Here is a 13,467-nt window from a genome sequence, read left to right as displayed (position 1 = left end):
GATACTCATGTCTTATAACTTGTACCAAGTTGTGAAGGGTACATTTTGACAAAAATCCAAAAAAATCATTAAAAAGTCGCTATTGCTTATTGCATTCAGCATCGTTAGACGACTCTAATATGCCTTGGATAACCACTTTCTGATGATTATTTTAGATTTTATGCCAAAATGTTGATTTTGTGTCTTACGTCTCTAAATTAGACGACCTTGGATTTTCTTCTCTTACACCGCAATACAACTTTGAGGGTCGGGTGACTTTTGCTATTTACCGTCGGAGTTCACTTTTCATGCTTAAAAATGCATCCTGACACAGTTTTTCTCAAAGTTAGAGTAAAAAAAATTTTGTCAAAAAATCTTCTGTCGGTCGTACCGGTACCCATGTCTTATAACTTGTACCAAGTTGTGAAGGGTAAATTTTGACAAAAATCCAAAAAAATCATTAAAAAGTCGCTATTGCTTATTGCATTCAGCATCATTAGACGACTCTAATATGCCTTGGATAACCACTTTCTGATGATTATTTTAGATTTTATGCCAAAATGTTGATTTTGTGTCTTACGTCTCTAAATTAGACGACCTTGGATTTTCTTCTCTTACACCGCAATACAACTTTGAGGGTCGGGTGACTTTTGCTATTTACCGTCGGAGTTCACTGTTCATGCTTAAAAATGCATCCTGACACAGTTTTACTCAAAGTTAGAGTAAAAAAAATGTTTGTCAAAAAATCTTCTGTCGGTCGTACCGGTACCCATGTCTTATGACTTGTACCAAGTTGTGAAGGGTACATTTTGACTAAAATCCAAAAAAATCATTAAAAAGTCGCTATTTCTTATTGCATTCAGCATCATTAGACGACTCTTATATGCCTTGGATAACCACTTTCTGATGATTATTTTAGATTTTATGCCAAAATTTTGATCTCGTGTCTTACGTCTCTAAATTAGACGACCTTGGATTTTCTTCTCTTAAACCGCAATACAACTTTGAGGGTCGGGTGACTTTTGCTATTTACCGTCGGAGTTCACTTTTCATGCTTAAAATTGCATCCTGACACAGTTTTACTCAAAGTTAGAGTAAAAAAAATTTTTGTCCAAAAATCTTCTGTCGGTCGTACCGATACTCATGTCTTATAACTTGTACCAAGTTGTGAAGGGTACATTTTGACAAAAATCCAAAAAAATCATTAAAAAGTCGCTATTGCTTATTGCATTCAGCATCGTTAGACGACTCTAATATGCCTTGGATAACCACTTTCTGATGATTATTTTAGATTTTATGCCAAAATGTTGATTTTGTGTCTTACGTCTCTAAATTAGACGACCTTGGATTTTCTTCTCTTACACCGCAATACAACTTTGAGAGTTGGGTGACTTTTGCTATTTACCGTCGGAGTTCACTTTTCATGCTTAAAAATGCATCCTGACACAGTTTTACTCAAAGTTAGAGTAAAAAAAAATGTTTGTCAAAAAATCTTCTGTCGGTCGTACCGGTACCCATGTCTTATAACTTGTACCAAGTTGTGAAGGGTACATTTTGACAAAAATCCAAAAAAATCATTAAAAAGTCGCTATTGCTTATTGCATTCAGCATCGCTAGACGACTGTAATATGCCTTGGATGACCACTGTCTGATGATAATTTTAGCTTTTATGCCAAAATGTTGATTTTGTGTCTTACGTCTCTAAATTAGACGACCTTGGATTTTCTTCTCTTACACCGCAATACAACTTTGAGGGTCGGGTGACTATTGCTATTTACCGTCGGAGTTCACTTTTCATGCTTAAAAATGCATCCTGACACAGTTTTATTTAAAGTTAGTGTTGGCTACTTAGCCAACATAAACTTTTCGGATAGGGAAGTTAACGAATATTTGGCAAAGAACGGTTTTTGCGGTTTTTAAGCTGGGGCTAAAAATTCGTCCGCTTACCGTATCGTTTGGTTCTTAAGTGCGTGAGCAAACGAGTACGGCAGCTTACGCATTTATTACTTAATTTTATCCCTCTCTCACACGACCTCTCGCTCTCTTTCGGCACGAAGTCGGACGCGTCCACACTAACACCGCTTTTATTGCAGTTACGGCGGGAAGCTGCAATAAACGCTTGTTATTGTGAACACTCCCCCCCGTGCGAAGGTACGTTTGCCTTAGCTCTTTACACTCCGTCCGACGTCCAAGACGACGACTTTAACAGACGGACGTTCCAAACGCGTCCCTTTCGTAGTCTGAATAATTACGCGTCGCACTTCTCCGTCTTTCGATCGTACCGTCTCGATTACTCTTCCGCGTGGCCAACAGTTCCGAGGGCTGTTATCATCTACTATCAAAACGAGATCGCCTATAACAATCGGAGGGGATGGCTCGAACCACTTGGATCGTTTCGTGAGCGTCGGCAAATACTCCTTCAACCACTTCTTCCACAAAATGTTCGCGTATACCTGTGACGCTGCCCATGTGTTACGTAGCGTGGCAGAGGAATCATCAAAGGGAAGGAGGGGCTTCACACCAGACGGTGACCCTAAAAGAAAATGATTTGGGGTTAGTGGTGCGTCTTCACCTCTGTCAATCGGCACATGTGTCAAGGGGCGCATATTAATTATGCTTTCGGTCTCGATGAGCATAGAGTTCAGTATTGCATCGGTCGGGGTTCGTCGAAATGGTATTTTCTCGAGCGTTCGTTTTACCGTTCTCTCCCATGCACCTCCGAAGTGTGGTGCAGACGGCGGATTAAAGGTCCATTTTGTATCGGGAATATCGATCTCTTCCATGAGTCTTTGCGTGTCGATCCTTCTGGTCGCTTCTACTAACTCTCTGTTAGCTCCGACAAAGTTTGTACCATTGTCGCTGAAGATTTCGTTAGGTGTACCTCTTCGTGCCATAAAGTTTCTCAGCGCCAGTATGCACGCATCTGTGGAGAGAGAATACGCTACTTCTATGTGTATCGCTCGTATTGTCATGCATGTAAACAATACGCCCCACCTTTTTTCAGATTTTCCGCGACCTGTTGAGACGATCATTGGACCGAAATAATCAATCCCAGTATAGGAAAACGGTTTCAAGTAAGCGGCTAGACGGGCTGGAGGCAGTTGACTCATCATCGGAGAGCGGGTCTTAGTCAGTCTGATTCGACAAAACAAGCAGTTGTTCGTTACGCGACGGCACGCTCTGCGTAGAGCGGGGATATCGTATCTGGATCGTATTTCGTTCAGTACCGTTTCATGATGTCCGTGTCGAAGTTTCCGATGGTAGTCTCCTATAATTAAATCCACGACTGTACCGGACTTGGGAAGTATTATTGGTCTTTTAACAGCTGAATCGACGAACAGGCAGGCATCGATTCTCCCCTTAACACGTAAAAGTCCATCTTCATCAAGGTACGGGCTACGCTTGTATAATGAACTGCTTCGCTTAATGCGGACTTGCTGGTTCCTCGTCGACAGTGCTTCCTTTAGGATGTTGTACTCTTCAGGGTAGTTTTCTTGTTGTACAATTCTCAGAATGAGTTTTTCCGCTCGCTGTAGCTCGACGCTGGTGAGTGCTCCGGTGTGTCTTGTCGTCGGTTTTCTGGAGTTGTATATAAAACGCCACATGTAGGCGGTCGCTCGAAGCAGCTTCCTCCAACTTGAAAATCGTTCGAAAACGATTACCTGCTCGCTGAGTTGGTGTAATGTCACATGGTGTCGTTTTTCCTCAGTAGTTTCGTAGGCGATAGTTTCTGCTGCTGGCCACACTTGCATCGATTCTTTAAGAAATTCTGGTCCAGTAAACCAACGACTCGAGGTTAAATGTTGCCGGAAATTCGTCCATTTCGTGCATTCGTCTGCCACGTTAAGCTTCGTTGGGATCCATCGCCATTCTTCGGCGTTGGTGTTCTCCAGAATTTCTCCAACCCGATGGCCTACGAAGATGCTGTATTTTCTATGATTCGAATTAATCCAGCACATGACATCTCGCGAGTCTGTCCATAAGAAACGTTGATGTATTGGTACGTCATGTGTTCGTTGTATTGTGTTAGCCAACCTGGATCCTACAACCGCAGCTTGAAGCTCCATTCGAGGAGTAGACATGTATTTTAAGGGAGCCACTTTTGCTTTGCCGCCAATCAGCGAAACTTCCACGTTTTCATCTTGTTGGAATCGAAAGTATGCTACCGCGGCGTACCCGTCGAGACCGGCATCAACGAACACATGTAACTGGATGCTTGCATTATCGAGTTTTACGGTTTGTCGGTAACAGCGAGGGATGGCGATTTGTTGCACGTAAGGTAGACCCGTCAGCCATATTTTCCATTTCTGCCACATATCTTGAGAAATTTCTTCGTCCCAAGCAGTTCCTGACCTCCAAACTTCTTGTAAGATTGCCTTCAAGTATAAGAGAAATCCAGCGATTAAACCTAAAGGATCATACATACTCATGAGCACACGCAAGATTTGTCGCTTCGTTGGTATCGTTTCTCCATCCAGGATGTCATTGTCGCGTTTGGGATGCATCTTGAAACTGAAGGTATCTGTTTGCTGGTTCCACCACATCCCGAGCACTTTTTGCACGCAGGTCACAGGATCCGAATGGAAGTGTCGTTGCTGTACCACGTTTCCCGAAAACTTTTCTGCGACCTTATTCGAGTTGGAAAGCCAGTTGTGGAGCTGAAAACCGCCTTGACTATGGATGTACTGTATCTCTGTAGCTAGTTGTACGGCATCATCTTCGCATTCAGTACTAACTAGAAGGTCATCCACGTAATGTTGTTCCTTTACGCACCTGACGGCCTGAGGGAGCTTTTCGATGAATCGATCAGCGTTGACGTTCTTTACGTATTGTGCGCTGGCTGGTGAACAAGTTGCGCCGAACGTCATTCTGGTCATCACGAACTCTTCTGGCTCTTGTTCGGCGTCGCCCCATCTCCAAAGGAAGCGCTGACTATGTTCATCCTCCTTGCGTATCACCACCTGATGGTACATTTCTCTAATATCAGCAGCGACAGCGAAACGGTATTCTCGGAAACGATAAAGCACTGATGGTAAAGGTGTCAGCAGATCAGGACCAGATAGTAAGCTCGTGTTTAAAGATGTTCCCTTCACCGCGGCAGCTGCATCCCACACCAGGCGCACCTTCCCGGGTTTATTTGGGTTGATAACGGGAAATATTGGCAGATACCACTTCCTAGGATGGTAACGAGTTCATCTTTCGATATTCGTCTTACGTACCCTTTTTTCAAGAATTCTTCCAGTTTCTGATTGATCACCGCGGCAAGATTCTTATCTCTCCTCAATCGCTTTTCCAGGCACTCCAGTCTGCGCAAGGCCATGCGTCGGCTGTCTGGTAAGCTTACGTTGTCTGATCGCCACAGCAGCCCGGTTTCGAATCGGCCATCGACGAACTTCGTATGCGCATCCAATAAGGCGTAGGCTCGTTCATGATCTTTGGACAAAACGGAATTGGCGTGACATGTCTCGTGCTTTTCCGAAGAAAATATTTCACGTAACACTGCATCGATATCTTCATCGGATTTAGTGCATGTACATAGATGAACACCGCGCGATTCTGCGTCCTTTTGGGTCGTAAGCTGGTCATGAGGGCCGCAAACGACCCAGCCGAGACGAGTTTTGGTAGCAATTGGTTCCCCGGCAGCTCCTTCGATTGTTTTCAGTGGTCTTGTCAGGAAGAAGTTGTCGACACCAATCAGAATCCGCGGTGCTACCTCGTGATAGCTGCGAGCGTTGGACTTTTGCAAGTGGTCGTACTTTTCTGCTAGCTCTGGTAACGGCAGTGATTGCGTGGGAAGCGCTAACTTGGAGATGGTATGCACTTTTGACATCGTGTACCTTTTTCCATCCTTGTCGTCGCCAGAGATGCAAACGGCAACTGTATGCGAGCGGGTCTCTTCTCTTGTTTGGTTTCCCGTCCAGCTCAGGCAGATGGGACTAAGGGTGCCTTTCAGGTTTAGCTCGTCCAACAACGCGTGGTCCATCAGCGTAACGGAAGAACCATCGTCGAGAAGCGCAAAGGTGTTTACATTCTTGCCGTTGCCGTAGAGTGTTACTGGAACGTATTTTAGCAAGGACTTTTCCGAAGTGCAGTTGTGAGCGAAAGTTGTCATAGAGTCGCGGGCGATAGTCTCCCCGTGCAGCAATTCATGGTGGAACATGGAACATCCGTTCTTGTTACATGGTGATGCGATGTGGCATCGTCCAGGATGCTTCCAGAGACACCTTCTACATAAGCGATACCGTCGCACGTAGCCCCATCTTTCATTTGTAGAAGACGAAAGCAACTTATCACAGTCGGGCCCGCTTCGACACTCTTCCTTCTGGCATATGAGACATGAAAAGTCATCGCGCGTAGGTGGTCTGTTTGTTCGTGGCTCCGTATGGGTGTTGACGTATTTTGTATCGCTCCTTTTTGTAGATTGCTGTGGTGGCGGTGTGACGGATACGGCCGCATTAGTTATTGTTCTCATCCACGTGCCATATTCCTGTAACGAAGAGGAAATTAGTTTGGACTCTTTATGAATACCCCACATTAGTTTAAGGCACGGTGGAAGGCGATCGACGAGCTCCTTCATAAGTGATGAATTGTGGTTCTGCTCCTCCATCCGGCGTGCTTTGATAGTAGCGCACAGTTCTTCCACCGATACACCGTAGTCGATCAAGGTCTGCATTTTTTCCAGTCTCGGAGGAGGAGCTGAACGGATTTGCTGCATAACTCCATCAACAAGCACTTCAGAGCGTCCAAAATACCTCTCCAGAGTGCTCATTACTTCCTGCACGTTTTCCGGCTCCTGCAATCGTCTCTGCACCATTCTTAATGCACGCCCGGTGAGACACTCTTGCAACCGCAATGCGTTTTCGTCGTCCGTGTACCCGCACATACGTGTAGTCGTGTCAAAACGGCTCTTAAAATTACTCCATTCGTCCGGATTCCCTGAAAAGGTAGGAAGCTTTCCGGTGACCACGTTCCTGGCGGCTAACTGGCTACGGGTCAGTTCGTGTGCGGCTACTGGAGATGAAAAATGCCGCGTCGTTGAATGGGCATCTGGATTCCCTGGACGAAATGTGCGGCATTGATGATCATAGGTGTCTACGTGGCGATGGGACAGTCTACTGATCTCATCCTGCATAGTTTTTCGTTCCTCGTGGAACTGCTTTTGCTGATTAATCAGCTCCAGTCTTAGAGCGTTCATCTCTCGCGTAACCGCGCTTAGTTCCTCGCTATTGTTAGCTAGGTTGGGCCGCGATGGAGGGCGGCACGTGCAGCATTGCCATTTTTTATCCACCATTTGCTTCGTAACATTTACACATACAAAATGGTACCATCGCTTGCAGATAGCGCATGGCAACATTTCGTCATTCGGCGTCTCGTCACACTTTCCACAAGTACGGTCCTGGTAAAGGTGTGAATACAAGCGCGTTAGTTCCGCCTCCATTGCCTCCTTTTCCTGGCGCATCTTCTCTTGACCGTCCTTTAGTTCTTGTCTCAAGGCGATCATTTCACGCGTCACGGCTCCAAACGCATCTTCAGCATTTGAGGATTCACTAGGGGGCAACGGGGGGTGGCAGGAGCGACACCGCCAATCTTCTGCAATGGTTTCAACCGACACATTCGCACACTCGAAGTGAAACCATAATTCGCATCCGTAGCACTGCGCCATATCGTCGTGCGGCGCTCCGCCGCATTCCCCGCACTTATCCTCCTCGGGACAAGGGTTCACGCTGGACGGCTTCATATCGTGCGACAGATGAGCTCGCGATTCACTTGCACTTATTTTTCGATGGTAAAACTTATGCGGTGAAACACGGATTCGTTGTCCTTCTCCTAATCAGCTGTCGTTTTAGTGTGAGGTCGATGAGCCCGGCTTCAGCAGCGAACACGCGGGTTGTTGTATCGATCACTTTGCGATGGCTGATTTTTTCGTCCCGAATCTCAGTTTTAATGCGATATTAAAACCGGCCACGACACGATACGAATTTTTAGAATGTTGGCTACTTAGCCAACATAAACTTTTCGGATAGGGAAGTTAACGAATATTTGGCAAAGAACGGTTTTTGCGGTTTTTAAGCTGGGGCTAAAAATTCGTCCGCTTACCATATCGTTTGGTTCTTAAGTGCGTGAGCAAACGAGTACGGCAGCTTACGCATTTATTACTTAATTTTATCCCTCTCTCACACGACCTCTCGCTCTCTTTCGGCACGAAGTCGGACGCGTCCACACTAACACCGCTTTTATTGCAGTTACGGCGGGAAGCTGCAATAAACGCTTGTTATTGTGAACAGTTAGAGTAAAAAAAAATTTTTGTCAAAAAATCTTCTGTCGGTCGTACCCATGTCTTATAACTTGTACCAAGTTGTGAAGGGTACATTTTGACAAAAATCCAAAAAAATCATTAAAAAGTCGCTATTGCTTATTGCATTCAGCATCGTTAGACGACTCTTATATGCCTGGGATGACCACTTTCTGATGATTATTTTAGATTTTATGCCAAAATGTTAATTTTGTGTCTTACGTCTCTAAATTAGACGACCTTGGATTTTCTTCTCTTACACCGCAATACAACTTTGAGGGTCGGGTGACTATTGCTATTTACCGTCGGAGTTCACTTTTCATGCTTAAAAATGCATCCTGACACAGTTTTATTTAAAGTTAGAGTAAAAAAAAATTTTTGTCAAAAAATCTTCTGTCGGTCGTACCCATGTCTTATGACTTGTACCAAGTTGTGAAGGGTACATTTTGACAAAAATCCAAAAAACTCATTAAAAAGTCGCTATTGCTTATTGCATTCAGCATCGTTAAACGACTCTAATATGCCTGGGATGACCACTGTCTGATGATTATTTTAGATTTTATTCCAAAATGTTGATTTTGTGTCTTAAGTCTCTAAATAAGACGACCTTGGATTTTCTTCTCCTACACCGCAATACAACTTTGAGGGTTGGGTGACTTTTGCTATTTACCGTCGGAGTTCACTTTTCATGCTTAAAAATGCATCCTGACACAGTTTTACTCAAAGCTACAGTAAAAAAATGTTTGTCAAAAAATCTTCTGTCGGTCGTACCGGTACCCATGTCTTATAACTTGTACCAAGTTGTGAAGGATACATTTTGACAAAAATCCAAGAAAATCATTAAAAAGTCGCTATTTCTTCTTGCATTCAGCATCGTAAGACGACTCAAATATGCCTTGGATAACCACTTTCTGATGATTATCTTAGATGTTATTCCAAAATGTTGATTTTGTGTCTTAAGTCTCTAAATAAGACGACCTTGGATTTTCTTCGCTTACACCGCAATACAACTTTGAGGGTCGGGTGACTTTTGCTATTTACCGTCGGAGTTCACTTTTCATGCTTAAAAATGCATCCTGACACAGTTTTACTCAAAGCTACAGTAAAAAAATGTTTGTCAAAAAATCTTCTGTCGGTCGTACCAGTACCCATGTCTTATAACTTGTACCAAGTTGTGAAGGATACATTTTGACAAAAATCCAAGAAAATCATTAAAAAGTCGCTATTTCTTCTTGCATTCAGCATCGTAAGACGACTCAAATATGCCTTGGATAACCACTTTCTGATGATTATCTTAGATGTTATTCCAAAATGTTGATTTTGTGTCTTAAGTCTCTAAATAAGACGACCTTGGATTTTCTTCGCTTACACCGCAATACAACTTTGAGGGTCGGGTGACTTTTGCTATTTACCGTCGGAGTTCACTTTTCATGCTTAAAAATGCATCCTGACACAGTTTTACTCAAAGCTACAGTAAAAAAATGTTTGTCAAAAAATCTTCTGTCGGTCGTACCGGTACCCATGTCTTATAACTTGTACCAAGTTGTGAAGGGTACATTTTGACAAAAATCCAAAAAAATCATTAAAAAGTCGCTATTGCTTATTGCTTTCAGCATCGTTAGACGACTCTTTTATGCCTTGGATAACCACTTTCTGATGATTATTTTAGATTTTATTCCAAAATGTTGATTTTTTGTCTTACGTCTCTAAATTAGACGACCTTGGATTTTCTTCTCTTACACCGCAATACAACTTTGAGGGTCGGGTGACTTTTACTATTTACCGTCGGAGTTCACTGTTCATGCTTAAAAATGCATCCTGACACAGTTTTACTCAAAGTTAGAGTAAAAAAAATTTTGTCAAAAAATCTTCTGTCGGTCGTACCGGTACCCATGTCTTATAACTTGTACCAAGTTGTGAAGGGTACATTTTGACAAAAATCCAAAAAAATCATTAAAAAGTCGCTATTGCTTATTGCATTCAGCATCGTTAGACGACTCTAATATGCCTGGGATGACCACTGCCTGATGATTATTTTAGATTTTATGTCAAAATGTTGATTTTGTGTCTTACGTCTCTAAATTAGACGACCTTGGATTTTCTTCTCTTACACCGCAATACAACTTTGAAGGTCGGGTGACTTTTGCTATTTACCGTCGGAGTTCACTTTTCATGCTTAAAAATGCATCCAGACACAGTTTTACTCAAAAATAGAGTCAAAAAATGTTTGTCAAAAATTCTTCTGTCGGTCGTACCGGTACCCATGTCTTATAACTTGTACCAAGTTGTGAAGGGTACATTTTGACAAAAATCCAAAAAAATCATTAAAAAGTCGCTATTGCTTATTGCATTCAGCATCATTAGACGACTCTAATATGCCTTGGATAACCACTTTCTGATGATTATTTTAGATTTTATGCCAAAATGTTGATTTTGTGTCTTACGTCTCTAAATTAGACAACCTTGGATTTTCTTCTCTTACACCGCAATACAACTTTGAGGTTCGGGTGACTTTTGCTATTTACCGTCGGAGTTCACTTTTCATGCTTAAAAATGCATCCTGACACAGTTTTACTCAAAGTTAGAGTAAAAAAAAAATTTGTCAAAAAATCTTCTGTCGGTCGTACCGCTACCCATGTCTTATAACTTGTACCAAGTTGTGAAGGGTAAGTTTTGACAAAAATCCAAAAAAATCATTAAAAAGTCGCTATTGCTTATTGCATTCAGCATCGTTAGACGACTCTAATATGCCTGGGATGACCACTGTCTGATGATTATTTTAGATTTTATGCCAAAATGTTGATTTTGTGTCTTACGTCTCTAAATTAGACGACCTTGGATTTTCTTCTCTTACACCGCAATACAACTTTGAGGGTCGGGTGACTTTTGCTATTTACCGTCGGAGTTCACTTTTCATGCTTAAAAATGCATCCTGACACAGTTTTATTTAAAGTTAGAGAAAAAAAAAATTGTCAAAAAATCTTCTGTCGGTCGTACCGGTACCCATATCTTATAACTTGTACCAAGTTGTGAAGGGTACATTTTGACAAAAATCCAAAAAAATCATTAAAAAGTCGCTATTGCTTATTGCATTCAGCATCGTTAGACGACTCTAATATGCCTGGGATGACCACTTTCTGATGATTATTTTAGATTTTATGCCAAAATTTTGATTTCGTGTCTTACGTCTCTAAATTAGACGACCTATGATTTTCTTCTCTTACACCGCAATACAACTTTGAGGGTCGGGTGACTTTTGCTATTTACCGTCGGAGTTCACTTTTCATGCTTAAAAATGCATCCTGACACAGTTTTACTCAAAATTAGAGTAAAAAAAAATTTTTGTCAAAAAATCTTCTGTCGGTCGTACCGGTACCCATGTCTTATAACTTGTACCAAGTTGTGAAGGGTACATTTTGACAAAAATCCAAAAAAATCATTAAAAAGTCGCTATTGCTTATTGCATTCAGCATCGTTAGACGACTCTAATATGCCTGGGATGACCACTTTCTGATGATTATTTTAGATTTTATGCCAAAATGTTGATTTTGTGTCTTACGTCTCTAAATTAGACAACCTTGGATTTTCTTCTCTTACACCGCAATACAGCTTTGATGGTCGGGTGACTTTTGCTCTTTACCGTTGGAGTTCACTTTTCATGCTTAAAAATGCATTCTGACACAGTTTTACTCAAAGTTAGAGTAAAAAAATTTTGTCAAAAAATCTTCTGTCGGTCGTACCGGAACCCATGTCTTATAACTTGTACCAAGTTGTGAAGGGTACATTTTGACAAAAACCCAAAAAATCATTAAAAAACCGCTATTGCTTATTGCATTCAGCATCGTTAGACGACTCTAATATGCCTGGGATAACCACTTTCTGATGATTATTTTAGATTTTATGCCAAAATTTTGATTTCGTGTCTTACGTCTCTAAATTAGACGACCCTGGATTTTCTTCTCTTACACCGCAATACAACTTAGAGGGTCGGGTGACTTTTGCTATTTACCGTCGGAGTTCACTTTTCATGCTTAAAAATGTATCCTGACACAGTTTTACTCAAAGTTAGAGCGAACAAAATTTTTGTCAAAAAATCTTCTGTCGGTCTACCGGAACCCATGTCTTATAACTTGTACCAAGTTGTGAAGGGTACATTTTGACAAAAATCCAAAAAAATCATTAAAAAACCGCTATTGCTTATTGCATTCAGCATCGTTAGACGACTCTTATATGCCTTGGATAACCACTTTCTGATGATTATTTTAGATTTTATGCCAAAATGTTGATTTTGTGTCTTACGTCTCTAAATTAGACGACCTTGGAATTTCTTCTCTTACACCGCAATACAACTTTGAAGGTCGGGTGACTTTTGCTATTTACCGTCGGAGTTCACTTTTCATGCTTAAAAATGCATCCAGACACAGTTTTACTCAAAAATAGAGTCAAAAAATGTTTGTCAAAAATTCTTCTGTCGGTCGTACCGGTACCCATGTCTTATAACTTGTACCAAGTTGTGAAGGGTACATTTTGACAAAAATCCAAAAAATAATTAAAAAGTCGCTATTGCTTATTGCATTCAGCATCGTTAGACGACTCTAATATGCCTTGGATAACCACTTTCTGATGATTATTTTAGATTTTATGCCAAAATGTTTATTTTGTGTCTTACGTCTCAAAATTAGACGACCTTGGATTTTCTTCTTTTACACCGCAATACAACTTTGAGGGTCGGGTGACTTTTGCTATTTACCGTCGGAGTTCACTTTTCATGCTTGAAAATGCATCCTGACACAGTTTTACTCAAAGTTAGAGTAAAAAAAATTTTTGTCAAAAAATCTTCTGTCGGTCGTACCGCTACCCATGTCTTATAACTTGTACCAAGTTGTGAAGGGTAAGTTTTGACAAAAATCCAAAAAAATCATTAAAAAGTCGCTATTGCTTATTGCATTCAGCATCGTTAGACGACTCTTATATGCCTGGGATGACCACTGTCTGATGATTATTTTAGATTTTATGCCAAAATGTTGATTTTGTGTCTTACGTCTCTAAATTAGACGACCTTGGATTTTCTTCTCTTACACTGCAATACAACTTTGAAGGTCGGGTGACTTTCGCTATGTACCGTCGGAGTTCACTTTTCATGCTTAAAAATGCATCCTGACACAGTTTTACTCAAAGTTAAAGTAAAAAAAATT

At 41.6% G+C, this 13,467-nt stretch overlaps 1 protein-coding gene across 1 annotated transcript; it reads right to left on the bottom strand.

Moving 5' to 3' along the window:
* Positions 1-4,267: 4,267 nt before the first annotated feature.
* On the bottom strand, positions 4,268-6,652 carry LOC126567086 (uncharacterized). The gene is made up of 3 exons (XM_050223321.1): positions 5,199-6,652; positions 4,402-5,154; positions 4,268-4,355 (listed from the first exon to the last, which is right to left on the bottom strand). The coding sequence occupies exons 1-3, from the start codon at positions 6,650-6,652 to the stop codon at positions 4,268-4,270; spliced, it is 2,295 nt and encodes a 764-aa protein (XP_050079278.1).
* Between the last annotated feature and the right edge of the window lie 6,815 nt (positions 6,653-13,467).

This window comes from Anopheles maculipalpis, unplaced genomic scaffold, assembly GCF_943734695.1.
Source record: "Anopheles maculipalpis unplaced genomic scaffold, idAnoMacuDA_375_x PRTXT_4, whole genome shotgun sequence".
In the NCBI taxonomy this organism is placed as follows: domain Eukaryota; kingdom Metazoa; phylum Arthropoda; class Insecta; order Diptera; family Culicidae; genus Anopheles; species Anopheles maculipalpis.
The sequence above is the reverse complement of the archived record's forward strand: the minus strand, read 5'-3'. Positions and strand labels throughout refer to the sequence as shown.

Coding starts and splice junctions, on each gene's coding strand:
- LOC126567086 (XM_050223321.1), bottom strand. CDS start 6,652: ATGCAGACCTTGATCGACTACGGTGTATCGGTGGAAGAACTGTGCGCT. Junction 5,155..5,198: donor GAAGAATTCTTGAAAAAAGG/GTACGTAAGACG, acceptor TTACCATCCTAG/GAAGTGGTATCTGCCAATAT. Junction 4,356..4,401: donor TTGCGTGTGCTCATGAGTAT/GTATGATCCTTT, acceptor TTATACTTGAAG/GCAATCTTACAAGAAGTTTG.